Source organism: Sciurus vulgaris (assembly GCF_902686455.1).
Source record: "Sciurus vulgaris genome assembly, chromosome: 1".
Classification (NCBI taxonomy): domain Eukaryota; kingdom Metazoa; phylum Chordata; class Mammalia; order Rodentia; family Sciuridae; genus Sciurus; species Sciurus vulgaris.
This window is the reverse complement of record NC_136461.1, coordinates 58,292,909-58,316,785: the sequence shown is the minus strand read 5'-3', so window position 1 is coordinate 58,316,785 and position 23,877 is coordinate 58,292,909. Positions and strand designations below refer to the sequence as shown.

At 33.1% G+C, this 23,877-nt stretch overlaps 1 protein-coding gene across 1 annotated transcript in view; it reads left to right on the top strand.

Annotated features, from left to right (window-relative positions):
* Positions 1 to 23,877, top strand: part of LRRC40 (leucine rich repeat containing 40) — a 54,601-nt gene that overhangs the window by 15,902 nt on the left and 14,822 nt on the right. The window contains 6 exon segments of the mRNA XM_079129014.1: positions 319 to 442; positions 2,994 to 3,136; positions 6,445 to 6,617; positions 10,534 to 10,621; positions 10,738 to 10,783; positions 21,624 to 21,732. Coding sequence (XP_078985140.1) covers positions 319 to 442; positions 2,994 to 3,136; positions 6,445 to 6,617; positions 10,534 to 10,621; positions 10,738 to 10,783; positions 21,624 to 21,732 — 683 coding nt within the window.

The following is a 23,877-nucleotide window of genomic DNA, read 5'->3' as shown; positions in this document are numbered from 1 at the left end:
ATTCAAATTATGTTGTTACATTGTGCACATGTACAAAATGTAACAACAAATTGCACCATATGTACAATTATATATGCACCAATAAAAAAATTCATTCTCATTTCCATCTGCAATATTGATGAATACATAGTGGGTCTGTAGATGTTGAAAAAAACATTGAAATGAAATGATAATCTGTGAAATTGTGTGAAGGTCACAAAATCAATTACCTCTAAAGTAGTCTTTATGTTGTATTCCCCCCAAATTCTGAAACTCCCTTTAGGGATATTTATTTACTTTCCTGTTTTTTATTTATTCATTCATTCTTTCTTTTTAAAGGATCTTTCAAGCAATTGTCTTTCAATTGTTCCTGCTAGTTTTTCTTCTCTGTTGAGTCTGATTCGACTCAATCTTTCCAGTAACCAACTGAAGAGTTTGCCAGCGGAAATAAGCAGAATGAAAAGTAAATATTCTGTATTTTTAAAAACTACATAAATTTGAAGTTGATGTAACTTGCCTTTAGAAAAATAATTTGTAACATAATTATAGAGAAAGTAATAATTTTATGATAATAAATGCAAACAATACTTGGTTATATTTTCTCTAGACCATTATTGTCTGACATATTTCTAAAGCGTTAACATCAAAATATATTTAGGCCTATTATAAAGTAATTGAGAAATTGATAAAGATTTTCAGCTATGCTATCGCTTTATTTGTTCATTCCACATTTTTTAAAAGGTTTTTTCCCCCATCACAGTGAATATACCTGTGATACATAGTTATATTATAATTGTAGTCTCCCTGTTGTCCATAAATAATAATGTTAAGAAGAGAGTTTTGTTTTGCATAAGGGCACAGATTAATTCTTTAAAAGAAAATGTCAAAATTTAGTATTTCTATTAAAGTTTACCATTGACCAATTATATTTAAATAATGGAGAACTTACATAAAAATTAAAGACATTTTAGTACCCTTTTAAATAAGTATTCTTCATCATCTTGGCTTAGAGTCCAAAATCATTTTTTTAATTTAAAGGTAAAAAACAAAAACATTATTTTTTTGGTTGATAGCTACATTGTATATTAGTTATAAATTGTTTACCATATCAAGTATTCTTTTGCTAGTTATATGTAAGTCCTCTTCCTTTTTAAACCTCTCTTTTGTAAAGGGAGTTGTAGAAATGCTTTCCTGCAATTGACTGTGGATAATTTTGCAATAAATTTGTAAAACTACTGTTTTACTTGAAATTAATCTTTATTTGTTATGTATGATACAAGTATGTAAGTTAATTCTATCAAGAACCAAATGACTTTTTCAGGGATCCTTTACCTGGGGTACTAACTAGATAAGATTCTGCTTATCTTTGCCATTTTTCAATAGATATAATAATGAACTAAACATAAAATACAATATCTGGAATGAGGATATAAGAAGCAATGGATTTCTTTTTCAAAAATTGAGTGTAATATTTTCAGAGAAAGGAACATGTAGAGAAATTGACAGAAAAATAATTTTGAGTTTATAGCAACTTTCTGATAGTCTGCATAATTAATGATGAAATGCTTTGTGGTCCTCAGCTATGACAGCGAAACTTAATCTATCACAAATAGGATATTTAGTTATTTTTTGACTGTAGACAACTGGATTCTAAGAACCATGTCTTACATATGTTTGGTGTCATATAACTTTACAGTACTTTTGTTTAAGTTATTTTGACAGCATCATTTACAACAGTTCTGTAAGTTAGATCAGGTAATTTTTTGTTTTACATTTAAAAGATTCATAAACCTTGACGCAGAAATTAGGTTGTAAGTTTTAGAACCAGATCTGAAATCTTTTTGCTCCATCTTCACTGCTCTTTCCAATAATACACCTGGCTTATATTCTTTCAAACAGTGCCCCTAGATGCAAACATTTGTAAAAATTATTATCTTTAAAACAAAGTTTCATCTTAAAAATTTATTATATTTGAGTGGATCAGACAGCATCATTCTTTTCTCACTATTCTAGTAAAATAATATATAAATTTTATTAGTAGTTGAAAATAGTACTGTTGTATTTTCTTTGAAACCAGTTATTATCTTAATATCCTCAAAGATAACGAATCTAAGGCAGCATAACAATCTAACCTTGAATTATTTAAAAATTGATAGGCTCTAAAGTATAGGAAAATAAGTTGTAAATGCATATTGCCTGTTCATTCAGTTGGAAAGCTAGAATAGATGTTGGCCCTGATAAGTGGAAGAATCTGTAATATGGAGTCGGGAGAAAACTGCCTGTTGAATCATAAGAAAAGAAAACCTTCACTTATTTTTTCAGTTTTGTTTTTCTGTTTGCTTTTAAGAAAGGAGGATCCAGGAGCTTAAAGAAAGATCCTGCGAGTAATGATATTCTTTGAGCTGTAGTATATATTCTTATCAGGAATGATAGCAGAGGTGTTAGGAGAAGCATGTAATTTAAAAACAGAAAAGAAGATGGGGGTGGGAAGGAGGAGCAGTATGGGTGGATACATAAAAATCCAAGGCTTTTTAGCAGAAAATCTACTTACTAAAATATTAGTAAGCCACTACCGGTCAGAGTTACTTGATGTTCTTTCATTCAGCCAATATGCATGCATGTTACGTGCCTTTAATTATAGCCTTTTCTTTTTAAGGTAACATAATATATGAAATAATAATTGTATATAAGTTATATATTTTAGAGCAATGAAAAGTACTAGAGAACTTTGTTTTTTAACTGTGTTACAAAGATGATGTGGATTATTATTAAATATTAATTTTAACATCATTATTTCTTTTTAATTTTAATTAAATGTAAAGAGAAACTTAATTTACATTTATTTAGTTCAAGAATATTTGAGTGTTCTTGATTATTGCCCCAGTGTACATTGGCATATGTTCATAAGTACTTGCAAAAATTTATTACCTATTCTTTGAAATTCTATATAATCATACACCAAATTATTTTTCTATATTAAAGTATATTTTATTTTCACTGAATATATATTGCAGAATTAAAGCATTTGGATTGTAATTCAAATCTCTTGGAAACTATACCTCCTGAATTGGCTGGCATGGAATCACTAGAATTGCTTTATTTGCGGAGGAATAAATTGCGTTTTCTACCAGAATTTCCTTCATGTAGACTATTGAAGGTACTATTTAGTTTATTACTAAGTAACTATATATTTTCCAAAAGTTATTTATGAAAATGAATGTTCTTAAAAGGACCTAATCTTCTGAAGGTCATGCATATTAATTACAAGTACTGGGGTTTGTGTGTGCATGTTGATATTTTTTAGAATTTTAATGTGACTACTCACATTAATGATAGTTATTAACAGACTTTTTAAAAGAAATAAATTTTAAAAATAGGTATTTGGTCCTTTTATCTGATAAGTAGTTTATAATTGGAGAAGTACTATATAATGAGGATGACTGGATATGTTGGTACTATCCTGTGGGAGACCTGAAATACTGGTAAGGAATATGTACCTAACTCTATAAGTTGCCTTCTCTCACATTTACATGGTCTGTTTAAAATTACATTACTTTGATTTTAAAAATATAGCATTTAGGGCTGGGGAGATAGCTCAGTTGGTAGAGTGCTTGCCTTGCATGCACAAGGCCCTGGGTTCGATCCCTAGCACCGCCAAAAAAAAAAAAAGAATATAGCATTTATATAAAACTATAGAACACTAAAAAAAGAAATTGAAGAAGAACTTAGAAGATGGAAAGACCTCCCATGCTTCCGGATAGGCAGAATTAATATTGTCAAAATGGCCATACTATCAAAAGCATTATATAGATTTAATGCAATTTCTATTAAAATTTTCTAATTCTTCATAGAATTAGAAAAGGCAGTCATGAAATTCATTTGGAAAAATAAGAGACCCATAATAGCTAAAGCAATCCTGAGCAAGAAAAGTGAAGCAGGAGGCATCATACTACCAGACCTTAAACTAGACTACAGAGCTATAGTAATAAAAAGCAACATGGTATTGGCACCAAAACAGACATGTAGACCATTGATACAGAATAGAAGACCCAGAAGCAAATCCACATAAATACAATTATCTCATACTACATAAAGGTTCCAAAACCATTCACTGGAGGAAAGATAGCCTATTCAACCAGTGGGAAAATTGGAAAGCCACATGTAACATGAAATTAAACCTGTCACCCTGCACAAAACTCATCTCAAAGTGGATCAAAGACTTACACATTTGAACAGAGACCCTGCACCTAACAGAAGAAAAAGTAGGCCCAAATCTTGACCACGTCAGCCTAAGATCTGACTTTCTTAACAAGATCCCCTGAATTGTATGAAGTAAAATAAAAAATCAATAAATGGGATGGATTCAAACTAAAAGCCTTCTCAGCAAAAAAAAAAAAAAAAAAAAAAAACAAAAAGAATCAATAATATGAAGAGAGAGCCTACAGATTGGGAGAAAATCTTTACAACATGCACCTCAGATAAAGCATTAATCTCCAGGATATATAAAGAACTCAAAAAACTTATCACCAGAAAAGGAAATAACCCAGTCTATAAATGGGCTGAGGAACTAAACAGCTATTTCACAGTATAAGAAATGCAACTGATCAACAAATATTTGAAAAAATGTTTAACATCTCTAGCAATTAGAGAAATGCAAATCAAAACTACATTGAGATTTCATTTCACTCCAGTCAGAATGGCGACTATCAAGAACACAAGCAACAATAAATGAACAAGAATGTGGGGGAAAAGGTACACTCAAACATTGCTAGTGGGAATGCAAATTGGTGCAGCCATTAAGAAAAGTGGTATGGAGATTCCTCAGAAAATTTGAAATGGAACCACCATTTGACCCAGCTATTGCACTCCTTGGTTTATACCCAGAGGACTTAAAATCATTATATTACAGTGTTGCAACCACATCAGTGTTTATAGCAGCTCAACTCACAATAACTGAATGATGGAACCAACCTAGATGCCCTTCAACAGGTGAATGGATAAAGAAAATGTGGTACACACACGCATGCACATACATACTATGGAGTATTACTTAACTTTAAAGAAGAATGAAATTAATGGTATTTGCTGGTAAATGGATGAAGTTGAAGAATATCATACTAAGTGAAATAAGCCAATCCCAAAAAACCAAAGGCTGAATGTTTTCTCTGACATGTAGGTGCTAATTCACAATAAAGTGGGAGGGGGGTTTGGGAAGAAGAAAGTAACTGTAGATTACATAGAGGGGAATAAAGGGAGGCGAGGGGCTGTGGGAGATAGGAAGGATATTGGAATGAAAAAGACATTACTTTATGTACATATATGATTGCCTGATTGATGTGATTTTATAACATGTATAATCAGAAAAATGAAAAATTATACTTTATGATGTATCAAAGTACATAAATGCATTCTACTGTCACGTATAAATAATTAGAACATTTAAAAAATTTTAAAAAAAGAATATAGCATTATAGCCAGGCACAGTGGTGCATGGCTGTAATCCCAGTGGCTCAGGAAGCTGAGGCTGGAGGATCATGAGTTCAAAGCCAGCCTCAGCAAAAGTGAGGCAATAAGCAACTCGGTGAGACCCTGTCTCTAAATAAAATATAAAATAGGGCTAGGAAAAATAACAGAATGAGACAAACATCATTACCCTATGTACATGTATGAATACACAAATGGTATGACAACTCTACTTCATGTACAACCAGAGAAACAAGTTCTACCCCATTTGTTTACAATGCATCAAAATAAATAAATTATTTTTAAAAAAAAATAGGACTGGGAATGTGTCTCAGTGGTCGAGTGCCCCTGAGTTCAGTCCCTGGTATGGAAGGAAGGAAGGGAGGTAGGAAAGGAGGGAGGAAATAGCATTATAATTATGTTTGAAATTTTACATGCTTTACTTTTCTGTAGTGTTAAAAGAGTTTCTTTTAAATAGGAAGGTAACAATGATTTTTAAAAAGTAATGGAAAAGTTTTCATTGAATAAAATTAGCTAATTTTTCAACTGATAATTATAAATTCTGTTAATGGGAAATCAATATATGTGATTATCAGTAATGGTAATGTTAAATGAACTGACTAAAATATAAATTCTTTTGGCTGGTTATGATTTGTTTTGAAACTAATTTTTCATCAGTGTGGTTTTTAGACTTACACTTTTATTAATATTATAAATGTAGCTAATAAATCATTTCTCTACTTTGGTTTTATAAACAATGTTTCTGCAAGATTCATCTTTAATTATTTTTATATTTATATTGCCAGAACATTTTTGAAGATTTTCTTCTTTGGCATTTTTCTTTAGCTGTAAAATAGCTTAAATGTAATTTAAAATATACCTCAGTAATAAGAAGGTTGTATTTTTTTCTAATGTGTTTCAATGATTTGAAATTAACTTTATTTTCATTATCTAAAATAAAATTGAATAAGAAACACGTATGACTGATCTTTGTTTTTTTAGGAATTGCATGTAGGTGAAAACCAGATTGAAATGTTAGGAGCAGAACATCTTAAGCATCTGAATTCCATCCTTGTGCTGGACCTGAGGGATAACAAGTTAAAATCTGTTCCAGATGAAATTACACTACTACAGTCTTTGGAAAGACTTGATTTAAGTAACAATGATATTAGTAGGTAAGTTTATAGATCAAATTAATAATCATTGTGTGTGTTGTTATAATTTATTAGTTAAAATTTTTGTAAAAAAAATAAGAGATCCTTTTGTAAATCTTGAATTCATTAAATGTTTATTGAGCAGATGTTATCTATAAAGAAAGATTAACTAGATTTTGTCTTTGGCAGTTAGCTTGATATGTTTATAGAAGCAGAAGTGAGTTACTGTAATTCACTAACTAGAACTAAAGTCTAAGGAGACTGGATTTTTTTTTTCCACATTTTTTATTGGTACATTATAGTTGTACTTAATAGGTAGTATTCGTTATGTATTCATGCAAGCATACAGTATAACGACATTATTTGACCGATACAACTCCCAGGAGGTTGGATTTTTATGTGTCTTTTTACTGCACTAACTTCAACTCCTAGATCAGTGCCTTTTGCCCATAAAAGGTGCTTCATAAATGCTTGTTGGATTTGTTAAATGAACGTAAAGCCTTTAGAGAAATATAAAACAATTTAGGGGGTTAAAAAATTTACACTTCACTGGTAGAATCAGGGCACACATAGAAGTAAGATGTTCTTCGGGATTGGAATTAGGGTAAAGTAAGTTAATTGACTAGAACACAAAATTTAAGAACATTCACTTTCAGGATTATGTCTTATCCTAGTTCTACCCTGTGATCTTTATAGAGTGACTAGAAAGTTTCAGGTTCATGTGTACCGTAGTAAAAATGATCCACTTGGCGGAGTAAATAGCACAAACAAAACTAGGAATTCTAAATAAGGTGCATGTAGGGAGCTTGTGAAAATTTAGAGTTTGAAAACTAAGTTGACCCATGAGGAAGAGAGCCTTGAAGAATCAATTTTCATTTGATAAGTGCTACAAAAGACTATGAACAGGGCTAATTTAATTATCATATTAAAACAATAACAATAATACTTTGAATAGGAGTGGTTTTATAGGTGGGAAATCTAAATAAAGCTGTTAGTTTAGTAGTAGTTATCACTAAGGAACACTGACTATATTCAATTTCTTGTATTGACAGTTGTATAGAATTCTCTCTTAATGAAGAACTAAATTGTGATAGCAATGGGAATGGAAAGATAAGGACATCTGATAAATTAGAATAAGTTGTATTTAACAGCTGACTGGTTATGTTGGACATGGAGAGGAGTAGAGTAGTGAATGAAGAATCATAAAATGTTATAGAACCATCATATTTAGAAATGTAATTATTTTTTATATACAGAGATTCAGATGGTGTATCAACTAGATGTCTAAGGTTTTAAGTCTGAATGCCAGAAATATGGGGTACTATTCCCAGAGGAAGAAAATATTAGGCAAGGCAGATTTTCTTTTATGTGTATATTTTAATAAATATTTTTTAAAGTCACATTTGTTTCTACAGTGTACGTATGGCATATTTGGGCTATAGATTTGAATACTTGGATAATGATTACCTTTTCACACATGTGTGATAGAATTATTCAGTGACCTGGGTATTTGTGAAAGTGCTTTGTCTTACAAGTAATGAATAAAATAATCTTACAAATATTGACATGTAAAATTTTCTCCATGGCAGTTTTATTTAACCTACTGCATAAGAGCAGTAGGAAGCAAATGTTTAAAACAAAAACTAAATAATTGGTACAATATTTTTCTTTTCTTTCTTTTTTTTTTTTTAATACCTGGAATTGAACCCAGAGGTACGTAACTACCGAGCCACATCCCCAGCCTTTTTAAATGTTTAGAGACAGGATCTTACTGAATTGCTTATGGCCTCGCTAAATTGCTGAGACTGGCTTTGAACTTGCAATCCTCCTGCCTCAGCCTCCTGAGCCTCTGGGTGCCCAGTGGTACAAATATTTCTAATGTCAAAATATGTTCCAATTTTTTTTGATATCAGAAAACATATTCATATATATTTTCCTCTTTTTCCAGAGCTCTGGTGATAAAGGGCCTACCACATAATCATTTTAATACTTTTCTAAGTGATTTTTTCTTCCCTTAAAGCCTGCAGTTCTGAAATATCAGTGATAATTCTGGTCATTTTCTACCCCTTTAAATTTTCTTCTGACTACTGGTTCCCAACATTGTTACTAGAATAGTTTATATAAATATATAAATAGTTTATATAAGTAGTTTATATAATAGCTCATATAAATAAAGAATTCATGTACTTGAGCAGCTTTGATAGTTTTCCCTTGCCATAGGTAGCACCATCCCCGAATATGGCTACGTATTAGAATCATTTAAAAAGCATTAGTTAAGGGGATAAAATAATACAGATTTTGAGGTACCAATGGATTCAAATCTCTTACAATAAAACCCTACTATTTTGTTTTATTTTGTTTAAAAACATTCCTGGAAAGATTTTGGTGCTTCTGGTCTTCAAACCAGTAATGGGGAACTACTGTCTTGAAAGATAAAGTCCAGAATTTCTAGTAACACATTCAAGGATGTCTCAAACTCAAACTACTTTCATTTGCTTCTCTTTCACTATTATAGGTACCCTGCTTTCTGACTACATCAGTGTATAAATACACCAACCCTTCATTTTGTTCCTTTATCCTAAAATGTCCTTTTCCTGCCTTAATGCCTAAGGGAATTCCACTCATTTTAAGCCCAAATCCAGGCGTTGCTACTCTCTTCCTTCTCCCCCTTTCTCCTTGTTTCTATTCTTTACTTGTTTAGAGTTTGTCTTATTCTATATATTTTTATATCATGTTCTTTTTTGATGTGTAATTTACATACAATAAAAGGTTATAAATTGATGACTTTTGGCAAATGTATACAGTTGTCAGTCATGTAAAAAACTTCTGTTTCCCCAAGAATTTTCTTACACATTTTACAACCAATTCCCTTACCATATTGCTAAGTAGTAATTAAAATGCACTATTTTTGCCTTTTTTAGAATATCATGTATATGGCTTCATGCAGTATACAGTTATTGTGTTTGGCTTCTTTCAGGTAGCACAAAGTTTTTGTGATTCATTCATGTGGTTGTGTTTATCAACATAGGTCATTCGTCTTTGCTGATTGTTATATTAGATATATCACAATTTTGTCATCTCCACTAGTTTGTTGATGGATATTTGGGTGTTCTTCAATTTTTTTGCTATTGGGAACATTCATGTGTAAGATTTTGTGTGTACAGTATTTTTTTTTTTTTATTTTGGGGGCTTAGTAAACATGTAGGAAGTAAAATTGCTTACTTGTATGTAGATGTATGTTTAATTTTAAAAGACACTATTTTCCAAAATGTCTGTATTATGTTGTATTCTCACCAGTATTGTAAGATATGTATTATTTGTTATATTTTGGCCATTTTTATGTGTTTTTTTTCTTTGTTCAGTTGAAAACTTCAGAGCAAGAACTTTGTCACTCTGCTAATTCTTAGTATTTTGTAGAAACAATAAATTTTATTGAGAGTGTTTATGTGGGTCATCTTTAATATAAATAAATGGGTTATCTTTTTGTGAGCCAAAGATAAAAATGACTTTCCTTATTGAATGAAAACCTAATTGGGTAAGTATTTTTTTCTTTTTGTCACTTTTTCATTTAGAAAAAAATTTATTTGCTTACTCAAAGTACAAAATTAAAACATTATTAATGAGACTGGTTGAATTTCTGATTTATTAAAAATTTTTTTTAACATTTCCTTTTTAGCACTAGATATAATTTAGCAAATGTTTTATAGCCAACATTCTTTTTTAGCAATTTTATTATGACAACTTTGAAGATATATCTGTTTTTTCTTTTACATGTTTAACATTTATCTCAAGAGAAAAAATTTTAGGCCTACATTAGGCCTTCTTATAGACTATTATATAATATGTTGTTTGTCATGTTGTTATGTTTATAGTCAGTTATTTGGTTGGTCTAGACTCACACTTAACCTTTTCCCTGAATTGATTTAATCTTTTGTAGTCTGCCCTGTTCATTGGGAAACCTACATTTGAAATTCCTGGCACTAGAAGGAAATCCTTTGAGAACCATTCGGAGAGAAATAATAAATGTAACTATTTAGAATTCAGTTCTTTATCTGTAAATCAAATTGTAGATATATATGTCAATCTGTAGAACGGCAAGGTATATCTTAGTGAATGTATGTCTTTGTCTCTGCACTTTCAGAAGGGAACTCAAGAAGTTCTAAAGTATCTACGAAGTAAGATCAAAGGTACTTTTCTATTTTCTCCTGTACTTTAAAGGATTATATGAAAGGTGGTGAAGTATTAATGGTACATAAATTTCATTGTACTTGATAGGAATATTTAGAAGGAATAGTTCCTGGCAGCTGTGACTCTGTTCTGTATCCACATAGCCATAATAATGCTGAAATTATAAAAAGAGAAAAGAGAAAGAACATGTCCCTTTAAAAATAAGCCTCAGAGCAAGGAGGCTATATTCAAAAGGTAAAGTGGACCACTGTTACAAACCCAGGGCCTGTGTATGCTAGGCAAGTGCTCTACTGCTGAGCCACATCCCCACACATCCCTAGCCTGGAAATAAGTCATCTTAGTTGGTTTGAGCTACGAGAATAAAGTATCTTATACTGGGTAATTTATAAATAATAAAAAATTATTAATCACTGTTTTGAAGGCAGTGAAGAAGATAAAGATGCTAGTAAATTCAGTGTCTTTTGAGGATTGGTTCTTCATAGATGATACATTCTATGTGCCCTCATGAAGTATCTTGTTAATGTTGGCTTTTCGTAGATACCCTTTATCACATTGAAGAAGTTCCCTTCTATTTCTCATCTTTTGGGTGTTTTCTTCATGAAAAAAGGTTTTGTCAAATGTTTTATTGTTATCTATTGAGATGATCATGTGAGTTTTTTGGAATTCTGTCAATATTCTATGTTACACTAATTGATTTTTAGATGGCAAATGAATTTTTCATTCCTAGAATAAATCCCACTTGGTTATGGCACATAATTCTTTTTATATGTTGCTGGATTTATTTTGCTAAAATTTTGTTAAGAATTTTTATGTCCACGTGCATGAAGAGTTTTTAATCTTGAGAAATTTTTGTCTGGTTTAGGTATCAGTGTATTATTGTCCTTATAAAATGAGTTGGGACATATTCCCTCCTCTTTTGTTATTAGAAAAGTTTGTGAAGTGTTCATATTAATTCTTTGAATATTTGTTTGAATACTTGGTAAAATTTGGCAGTGAAACCACTTAAGCCTGAAATTTTCTTGTGCCTAGTTTTTTGAGTACTAATTCAATCTCTGCTTGTTATAGATTATTTCTTATTGAGATAATTCCAGTTTTTCTAGAAGTTTATCCATTTTATCTAGGTTACCTGATGCTTACATTTATTCATAATTTATCCTTTTTATTTTTGTAAGGCAACTGTTTGTCAGTTTTGTTAAACTTTTTGAAGAACCTGATTTCTCCTATTATTTTTTTGTTGTTTCATTAATTTCTACTCTATTTGTATCCTTCTCCTTGCTTTAAGTTTAGTTTGCTCTTTTTTTTCGAGTTTCTTCAAGTAGGAGTTTAGATTATTGATTTGAAATTTTTCTTTATTCTCGTTATAGGCATTTAATGCTATAAATTTTCCTGTAAGCATGGTTTTAGTTCTTAAGTTTTAATGTATTGTGTTATTTCCATTTATGTCAGTTTTTCTGATTTCTCTTGATGTCTTTCTTCATCATTTGTTTATTGATAGTTTTTGTTTAATTTTTGTTATGTGTTCCTGGCACATAATTTTTTTTAAGTCTACTTTGTCTACTTATACAGATATTCTTGGATTTATGATGGGTTTACATCCTGATAAAGCCATTGTATATTAAAACTAGTGTAAGTTGAAAATGAGTTTCATACATCTACCAAACATCATAGTTTAGCAATATAGTAAGCACAGCCACTCCTGTTTTCCTGTAGTTACCTTATTCCCTGGTTCTTTCTCATGACCTAATTCAGCCACAGTCTAGGTCATAACTTTAGTAGGTGCATGCATCTCTTCTTTCCTCATTTTTTACATATCTTCTGTTTTTTGTTTGTTTCCACAGTACTGGGGAGTAAATCCAGGTATTCTTTACCATTGAGCTACATCCCCAGCCTGGTCTTGAACTTTAATCCTTCTGCCTCAGTCTCCCAAGTGATTGGGACAGGCATGTTCCTGCACACCTGGATACTCTGTTGTTTTTGAGGGTTGGATACTCTGTTGTTTTTGAGAACCTTCATGCTGTATTGCAAATGAAGTCAGTACCCTGGGGAAGAGATTAGGATCTATCTATGTTTTGGCCCTTTCTCTCCCAGGCATGATCTCTGCACCAATACTGTGGAACTGGGAAGGGGAATGATTACAAGCATCTCTGTGAGTGATACCCTCTCGAGGAGCTGAACACTCAGTGGCAGTAGCCAGATGTCATCTTGGTTTACCTCTCTCTGCTTTGAACTACCGTCTCCCATGCCAGAGGAAGGATAGTCAGGACCCCATTATTCTCAATGTACCAAACCTAATATCTATGAGTAGGAGTTAAGTGGAAGAATGGAGCCCCCACTTCTGAGCCCTTATCACCATGAATTTAACCTTAGTTGCAGGCAGCTGGGGGCAGGATAAGAAATGTTAATGCTGTTTCCAGAAAGAAAGCCCTCTGGCTGAAAGCTAGGGGTAAATAGTCTTTTGTTCTTAGCTCCTGCCATCTGGCCCATCATTTCTGCCTCTTTAGACTGAGAATGGGGAGAAAGAAAACATTCTTGGTTCAAATATCACACAAATTCATCTCACTGAATCTTCATAGACTTTCTTGAACAGAGGTTTCTTCATTTGATGTTTACTTTTAGGATCATTTTCAGAGGCTTTTTATGGTTATTTTTGTTGCTGTTTTATATTTTCACCAGTTTTTCTAGGGAGCAGGTTAGCAAAGCTCCGTATATTGTCCTGGCATGAGTTGATCCCTGGAAAATGTATTTTCTATCTGCATTCTGTACGGGAGAGCAAAAATTGGAGGAAACTAGCTGTCTTCCACAGTAAGCAATAGTTTAAAACCTCGTGGTCAAGAGTCAGTATGTGTTAGTCTGCTTTACCTCTCTGTGACAAATACCTGAGAAAAAATGACTTACAGAAGGAAAGATTTATTTTGGCTTATGTTTTCAGAGTTTTCTATCCACGTATTATGATTTGGATATGAGGTGTCCCCCAAAAGCTCTACAATATTCAGAGGTGAAATAATTGGATTCTGAGAGCTATAATCTAATCAGTCCATTCCTAGATAGAATGGGCTGACCAGATGGTAACTGAGCTAGTGGGATGTGGCTGGGGGAGGTGGGTCACTGGGAGAATACCCTAGAAGGGTTCATCTTCCCTATGATCCCTTGCATTATTCTCTTTCTGCCCCCTGACCTCCTCTCCCGTTCCCTTTGTCCTCACGTCAGGCCCAGCAATGGAGCCTGCCTACTGTGAAATGAATCCCCTGAAACCATGAGTGAAAGTAAACTTTTCCTCCTCTAAGTTGTTCTTACCAGGTATTTTGGAAAACTAACACACCATGATTGACTGACTCCAAGCCAGAAACATCATGGCAGAAGAATGTGGCAGAGGAAAACCTCTGAGTTCATGGTGGCCAAGAAGGTGAAGGGAGTGGGACAGGGACAAGATAGAGTCCCCAAGGACATGTCCCCAGTGACCTGTATCCTCTTATCATATCCCACCTGCCTACAGTTTCTACCTCCCCTCAGGAGTCCATTCAAATTATTAACTTATCAAATGGATTAATCCACTGATGAAGTTAGAGTCCTCAAGATCCATTCACTACCCTGATGCCCTATCTCTGATATTACTGCATTGGGTACTGAAGCTTCATCATGTGTACTTTTGGGGGATATTCCAGATCCAAAACCGTAACACAGTAGAATCTTTTACAGTACTTTATCTTTGTGTTCACTTCAGTTTTTCATAGCCTTTTCATCTTTCAGTCCTTGTTTCTTTCTTTTACTTTCTTCTCTAAATTTTTTTTTTAACTTGGGATAAGAAAATTTTCCTTTTCAAAAGTCAATAAAGGAAAGTAAAACCAAACTAAATTCAAATGCATGGGAAGTATAACCTTATTTCCTTAAGACATTCAGAAACAAAAGTAAATCTAGTATAGCTGTTTTAAAAAATGGGGGGGGGGGGAATGTACAAATATTCAGTGCTTGAGATTTATTTACTTTATAACCTTTCAGGTTTTTGCTCTTTTTATCGTCTCTGATTGGTTATTTTATTGACATTTACCACCTTTCTTTCCCTAGTTGTCCAGTCATATTTTAATAAATCCATTTGTAGTTTCTAGGACTCCATTCTCATCTCTTTGATTTTTCTTTGTGTTGTATAGGAATGCATAATTAAAACATGGCATTATTACTTTGGACTTCAAGATAGTTAAATTGAATTTTTGAAAGCAAATGTTCACTAGGATTTTTTGATTATAATAATCATATGAACAAATGTTTATAATCTAAAGAGAATGTCAAATAGTGCAGATTGAAATGTTTATTTTAAATTAGACCTTAACTTTGTATATACACAAGTAAAGTGCTAAGATTGGTTTCTTATCAAAACATACCTTTATTTTGAAAAAGCAATAAGCATTTTCTCAGTAAAAAGGTGCTTAGTAAAGAAAGGCTATGGTTTGGATGTGAAATATTTCCTAATGGCCATGTGTTAAAGACTTGATCACCAGCCTGTGGTGCCAACAGGTGGTGGTGAAACCTTCAAGAGGCAGACACTGATTGGAGGAAGTTATGCCTTTTGGGGAACGCATTAGAAAGGGATATTAGGACCTCATCCTGCTCCTTTCTCTCTTTACTTCCTGGCCTCCATGAGATGACTAGGCTTCATCTGCCACAGACTCCTGCAGCGATGTTCTGTGCCACCACAGACCCAAACAGGGACAAGCAACCATGGACTGAAACCTGTAAAACCATGAGCCAAAATTAACCTTTCCTCTTACAAGTTATTTAATTGTCTCAGGTATTTAATTGCAATGACAGAAAATTTATACATTTCTAGAGACACATAGAATAACCTGTGGAAATTATTAAAAAAAAAAAAAAAGTGCCCAGGCTAGATTTTAGCTCAATTGAATCAGAATTTTCAGGTAGTAAGTTCCAGCCCTTTTAAATAAGAGAGTGAAATTGGATTTAATTGCATCTGAATTTCCTGGAGTTCTTTGAGAAAAAGACTGAACTTCTTTTGTACTTTCCCCTCTTTTAGCTTAGCTTTTTTCTCTCTGCTTCTTAATTATTCTCAGTTTTAGAGGTTAGAAATATAATCGGTGAAGATTGAAGATGCTGGGGCAGCTGGCACAAACATCCACAAAAGACATAACTTTGAGTTCAAACAAAGGTTTATTGACAGAGAAAGTCTGCCAGGCTGCCCTTCTGCAAGGTGCAGCAGCCTGATGAAAAAACTTCTTAACTATATAGTCATGTACAGTAAAGTAGTTAAAAAGTAACCCATCTGGGTCCTGTGATTGTTCTTGCATCTTTGTTGTGGTTTCCAGTATGTTAGGGACTCTTTGGGGGACGGGCCTCAATGGAAAGTGTCATGCCTGGGTGTGTAGGTGCTGATTTTCAAATAAAGTTTACTTTGGCCCGAGGACCTAACTGAAGACAGTATTGTAATTTCATTCTCAAGGTTGTTGTTGAAGGAGGGTAAAACTTTTGGACTGAAATGATGGAACTTGATAGTAAAAACTCTTACTTTGAGGGTTACAGAATATCCAGAAACATGAAGTTATGTTACTTTAAAGTAATCTTAGAATTTCGAGTTACTAAAAGGTACTTGTCTGTGAAGCCTTCAAGTGTAGTGATATTCCACAGTTCCTCAGACATCATTGTGTGAAAGAGAAATTTTGTTCTCTGAAAGTTTATTTGGTTGTGTTGGTAATTTAATTTATATTCTTCCCCCAGTGTCTAGCTGAAGCCCGTAATTCATGTAGAATTTATATACCCAATTTCTGCAATGAACTATTATTATTCTCTCTGGGAAGAGTTATTTCAAGTTCCTGTTGCCCTACAAATACAACTCTAAAATTGTAATTATACTCTTAAAAATTAATCTTTTTCTAAATCCAGAGGACTTAAGCCATTCTTCAACAGATGACATCTTTATTATTATGTTTAGATTTTAGTAGCCGATATTCTGTTAATTGAACCACACATCTCTATTTATAAAATGAATATAATACCTTCTTGATTGGTTTGGTCTTAAGGATCAGAATTTCCTGAGGTGGCATGTGTAAAATGACCTACAATGTCTGTGACTGATCTAGATAGTATTAAACTTTTTTAACTTTCAGGTGGCTTTTTTTTTTTCTTTTTTGTAAAACAGAATTTCAGATAAATCTTACCTCTCTTTCCTTGTTAGTTATTCTCCAGGTAAAAATCAATAGCCTAGGTAAATATCAATGGGGCCATAAAATTTCTTTTCATGTTTATAAAATATCTTCTGGGCTAGGTTGGAGCTCAGTGGTATAGCACTTGCCGTGCACAATGTGAGCACTGGGTTTGATTCTAGCACCCACATAAAAAATAAATATATAAAGAGATTGTATCCATCTATAACTACAACATTAAATATATATATTATATATATTAATAGTTTTTTTTTTTTTTTCCCCCTTAGGGACCAAGTTTGAGGTTTGTAAAAATTTAAGTCTGATATTCAAATCTTACTGTAGTTGGTTGTTATAAGCTCATAGGATATACTTTTAAAACAAGAACCTTATGAAGCTTCTTAAGCTAGAGTGTTAAGTGAGTGTCGTTTCTAAAGGTCTTCTTCCAGTTTAAGGTGAGAGATGTGTTCTGTTGGTGACTGTTTGTACTGTCTGTCCATTGTGAAGGTTTTCCAAGTTGCTAAGGGTCCCAGGTACTGCTGTGGTTTGAATAAGGGTGTTCCCTTTGACATTAATTCTGAACTTAATCCCTAATACGACAGCATTTAAAGTCGTGGACCTTATGAGACAATTAAGCCATGAGGGTCCTGCGCTTATGGGATTGACACCCTTATAAAGGAGTTCAAAGTTGGAGAGAGCATTCTCTTATCCCTTCCACCATGTGAAGACAACAGACAAAGCCCTCACCAGACACTAAATGCCAGCACCTTGATCTTAGACTTCTCAGCTTTCAGAACTGTCAGAAATAAATTTCTGTTGTTTATAAATTACTCAGTATATGATATTTTATTATAGTAGCATAAGTGGACTAAGACAGATGCATACTTCAGTTATGTCATCATAATACCTAAGCTTAATTACCTTGATTACAAAAACTCCCTTTGCTCAAGCGCCATCATCTGATTCTGTGTTCTGAGTTTTAATTTCTTGCTGTTACCTGAATCATCTTTCTATACTACCAATGGTAGACAGAATGTTAACCTCTCAATCTTGTCTATATCCCAATCCCTGAAACCTGTGAATGTCTTACCATACGTGGAAGAGCAGTAAAGGTTCCTAAACAGTTAACTTTAAAATAAGAATATTTTCATGAATGAAAGGTGTTGACCCAGTATAATCATAAGGATTTTAAAAAATTGATGTGGAATGCAGAGGACCAGTTCAGCTAGAGGATATAAGAAAAATACACTATTCTTGGTTTTGAAGATAGAGGAAGAAGGCTGTGAACGAAGGAATGTGTGTGGCTTCTAGAAGTTGGAAAGGAATGGAAACAGATTCTTCCCGAGGAAAAGTAATGGCAGTAGCAAAATCGAGGTGCTGGCAACTCAGTGAGACTATGTCTCTAATAAAATACATAATAGGGCCGGAGATGTGTCTCGGTGGTTGAGTGCCCCTGAGTTCAATCCCCCAATACCCCACCCTCTAAAATAAAAAAGAGAAGTAATGCAGACCTACCAAAACTTGATTTTAGCCCATTGAAATCCATTAGTTTCTGAACTAGAAACTGCAAGATCAAAGTGTGTGTTTTAAACCACTACGTTGGCTGGGACTATTAATCAGTGATAAACCCTTGCCTAGAATGTCCCAAGTCCCTGGTTCAATTCCCAGTACTACAAAAACAAAACCAAGTAAGTTTGTAACAACTTACTAATGCAACCATAGAAAATTTCCCATAAATTTGATATAGATCATAATTTGGCATCATTTTTCAGTTTCTTTGCAATTCTGTACTAATGAAGTGTGGGCAGTTACCATCCAGCTATCAGGCATAGGGTGGACTATGTACAGCAGATCTGGACATGGTCTATCATGCAGTGTCTTACTTTTATATTCCTAACCCCTAATACGGTGACAGCCAAAGCGGAAAGCATAGTAAAGTTTGTGGCGTAAATGAATACATCTGTTCTAATTAGAGTTAAAATCAGGATTGCTGTTAAGTATGCATTACTGATTTATGTTCATCTTTTGTGTGGTAAAAGTGAAGGGCTTGACTAGAGAAATAGGAATTGAAATGAAGATGTTAAAAAGCAAATTCTTTTAAAGAACCTGTAGTTCTTGACTCCCTTCTGATGTGATTACTTTCCTGGAGGGTTTACCTGGCCCTTCTAGATTGTATAAGCCTTCCCATCACTCTATAACACACTGTTCCCACAAAAATAATCCTTCAGCATACTTCTGTTATTGTACTTCCTATACCATTTTGTGATTTTTCTATATATTTTGTCCACTATACAGTTCATCTGTCTTCATGTTTTCCATAGTACTATCTAGCAGTTAGAATGTGCTGGATAATGCTGTAGAATGAAGTAATAATTAAGCAAGTGAAATAAGCCCTTTGCTTCTATTTCCCAGAGGTGGTGAGGTATGTCAGGTTTCTGATCATTTTCAACATTACTGGCATGGCTGAAGAATGTCTATTTGCTTCTGAGGGATGAATTGAAGCTCTGAAGATGTCCTGATTGGGTGGTACTCATTCAGCTAACTCACCCACCGTGCCTTCCTAACTTACCAAATAAGTACATTTGAGAATTTCTTTCTCCTCTTTTCTGTATGTGTGATTTATTTCTTATTTGCTGTGTTACTATCAGTCACTGCACAATTAAGTTGTTTTTTTTTCTCCCTGGAAACTTGTAGGATCTTCTGTTCATTGACATTGTTCTGATCATATATTCAATGTGATTGTGTTTTTATTCATTCTGACTGGCTTTTAGTGAGCCTTTTTAAATTGAAATTTTTAAAATTATTATTTAGGGGTTTTTTTAAAAATAGACATAAATATACATGTAAAAAATTAACCAATATGTGAGCATTAATGAGAAATAAATTTATCTTTTCATCAATCCCCTTTCCATATCAATAGCCACTCTCTTTAGTTCTTTTGATGGTGACTATTAAAGTAGCTCTTTGGAAGTCAAGAATATCTTATCTTGGGGGCTGGGGGAGATAGCTCAGTCGGTAGAGTGCTTGCCTTGTAAGCACAAGGCCCTGGGCTTCGATCCCAGCACCCCCTCCCCCCCCCAAAAAAAAAAAGAACATCTTATCTTAATATATAGTCATGGTAGAATACATACGTAGTTTTAAAATGCTGAGTTCTGCCACTGCTTTAATATTGCTTCTCTTGATTATGTAATTTGGCAAAGTATTATATATTCTTTCAAGTAATACAATTAAACTACTGGGAAATTTCTGAAACTGAAAGTATTCACTTGATATTTATATTTACCTTCATGTCTTTTATTTGTTGATATTCTGCCCATTTGTTCTGTGCTACTTTTATGCATAAAGTATTCATATTGTATTTGCATGAAAAATTATTTTTTTCAAAGTGGATGTTTGTTTATTATTACTACTATTATTTTGATTCCAGGGATTGAACCAGGGGTTGCTCTACAACTGAGCCACATCCCCAGTCCTTTTTATTTTTTATTTTGAGACAAGCTTTCACTAAGTTGTTTAGGTGCTGAGGCTATGTTGCTGAAGCTAGCTTTGAACTTAAAATCCTTTCTTGCCTCAACCTCCTGAGTCCTACTTGGGATTACAGGTGTGCACTACCTGGCTGTTTTTTTAAATTCACAAAAAGGGTACATGTATTTTAATTGTTATTGATTAATGAATAACTGGTAAACTCAAGGCAAGAGAAACATACTTAGTAATAGTCCAATAAATACTTACTGAATACCTACTGGGCTAAAGCAGGATCAGTGAGATCACTAATTCTTAGTTTCCTTTGGAGTGTCTTATGTTTATGTTAATGACTTCTGGGACTATTTCATCTTTTTCACATTGTTGAAATGAATAGTTTTATTACTTCTCTTCAATTGTTCAAGTCTTATTTTGCCAAAAGAATCCAATCAAAAAAACAAAACACACAAAGTCATTTCTTTTAAATGTTTATTTCTTTTGTTTTGTTTTGTTTTTTAAATACCATATGATGGCAGTGGTAAATAGTCTCTGAAATTTAGTAAAGGGTTGATGGGGCTGGGCTTGTGCTCAGTGGTAGAGTGCTTGCCTAGCACGAGTGAGGCACTGGGTTTGATCCTCAGCACCATATACAAATAAATAAAAAACAAAGGTATTGTGTCCATCTACAAAACAAAACAAAAATTTTTAAAGTGGTTGATGATGTGCAAATATGTGATCATACACATATGTTAGGAAAATATATATTGCAAATAAAATCATATTTGCTAAGAAACAGAAAATATCTAAGAGCGTGACTGTAATTTGTGGATTTTAAGAGAAAAACAATGATTAGCTTTATTGTATTCTAAACTAAAGCTAGCTATATTATTTGGTAGATATTTGAGGAAAATACTATTTTGTTAACAAATTTCATCTATGGACCATATTATTTTGATTAAGAGGAAGAGTCTGGGGCTGGGGATATAGCTCAGTTGGTAGAGTGCTTAAAAAAAGAAAAAAAAGAGGAAGATTCTTAGACACTATAGTTATTACATGAAGATTCTTTCTTCCTGCTAAATATCCTTAGAGTAGGATTTATCAGTGGGTTTAAAGCTGTATTGTATAATTTTATCTATTTTAACTAATATGTTCTTGATAGAGATTTGAGTTAATTTTGAAAATGACTTTCTAATATAAATATTGGTTTTATATGCCTTTTCTTTGCCAGATGATGGTCCTAGCCAAAGTGGCTCTGTTGCTGAGACTGCCATGACACTACCCAAGTGGAGTCCAGAGTCAATACATGCCATTGTCGCATTAAAAATATTAGACTACAGGTATGTAATTCATTTCTTCCCCTCTTTGCTCGTTTTTTTTTAAATTGGTGCATTATAGCTGTATGTAATGGTGGCCTTCCTTGTTACATATTCATACATGCACCCAGTATAATAGTGTAATTTGGCCAGTGTCATTCCCAAACACTTCCCCCCCTGCCTCCCCACCTCTTCCTGTCTTACTCCTTCCCTTACTGATCTCCCTTTGATTTTCATGAAGTTCCCACCCTCCCTTTCCATTGTGTAAATAAACCACATTTTCTTTATCCATTCATCCTTTGATGATACCTAGGCTGGTTCCATAGTTTGGCTATTGTGAATTGTGCTGCTATACACATGTGTATCCAGGTGTCACTATAGTATGGATGACTTTAATTCTTCTAAATATAAAGGAGTGGTACAGTTGGGTCTATGGTGCTTCCATGCCTAGTCTTTTAAGGAAATTCCATACTGATTTCCATAGTGTTTGTACTAATTTACCATATCATCAACAGTGGGAAAATGTTCCTTTTTTCCTTCACATCCTCTCTAGTATTTATTATTTGCATTCGTGATGATTACCTTCGGACTGATATCTTCAGTGTAGTTTTGATTTGCATTTCCCTAATTGCTAAAGATGTTGAACATTTTTTCCTCTACCTGTTGGCCATTTTTGTCTAATTATTTGCCCATTTATTAATTGGGTTATTTGGTTTTTGGTGTTTTTTTGAGTTCTTTATATATTCTATGTATTAATCCTTTGTCAAAAGAGTAACTAGCAACGATTTTCCTCCCATTCTCTCAAGTTTCCTCTTCACATTCCTAATATTTCTTGTGCTATTGGGAAGCTTTTTAGTTTGATGGCCATCCCATTTATTAACTTTGGCATTAGTTCCTGAGCTGTAGGGGTCCTATTGAATAAATTGTTGGCTATGCCTATGTAGTGTAAGTGTTGACCTATATCATCTTCTAGGAGTAGCATAGTTTTCTCTGTTTCATTTCTAGGTTTTGATTCATTTTTGAGTTGAATTTGTGCAGGGTGAGAAATAAGGTATAGTTTCATTCTTTTACATGTGAATAACCAGTTTTCCCAGCATCATTTGTTAAAAAGGCTGTCTTTTCCTCCAGCGTATGTTTTTGGGAGCCTTTATCAAGGGACGCAGATGACTGCAGACATGTGGGTTTGTCTCGTGTGTATTCTATTCTGTACTATTGGTCTCTGTGTCTGTTTTATGCCAGTTCCATGCAGTGTTTTATTATTATAACTCTGTAATATAATTTGTGATGCCTCCAGTATTGCTTTTTTGGCTTAAAAATTGCTTTGGCTGGTGTTTTATTCTTCCAAATGAATCTTAGGATTTTTCTAGTTCTGTGAAGAATGTCATTGATATTTTGATGGGACTTGCATTGAAGCTGTTTATAGATTTTGGTAGTATTGCCATTTTAATAACATTAATTTTGCCTATTGAATGAACATGGGAGATCTTTCCATCTTCTGAGATCTTCTTCAATTTCTTTCTTCACAGTGTTTTATAGTTTCCATTGCAGAGGTCTTTCACCTCTTGGTTAGATTTATTTCTAATATTTTCTTATTTGTTATTTGAGGTTATTTTGGATAAAGTGTTTCCTCCCTGCTTTCTTTCTTGGCAGATTCATTGTTGGTAATAGGAAAGCAGTTCATTTTGGTATGTTTATTTTGTAATCTGCTACTTTGTCAAATTTATTAGCTCTAGCAGTCATTTGGGTGGAGTTTTTGGAGTAATTTTTTTAAAACATTACAAAACACATAGGAAACTTCTAAGAAAGAATCCTTTAGAAAAGGGACAGTTGGTAAGAAAATTAAAGTACCCCTAGAATAATAGCAGTTACAAAAAGAATGATGAAATAAATGCACATTAAAAGTATAATGAACTTAAATGCCCATTCTTTATGTGATTTGTGTTATGCTTGAGATAGATTGTTGTATTAATAATATTTTAATTTTAAATATAAAATAATTATAATATAATTATAAAAATAATATTAATGTAAAATAAGATAAAAGAGGGATAGTATTGGTAATAAAGTTCTTTGACGTCAGCAATCAATATGCAAAGAGAGTTTTAATATTGGAAGGTAAGGCTATCTTAGTAAATAGAGATAAGTATCCTTTAGTTCAACCCTGAAAAA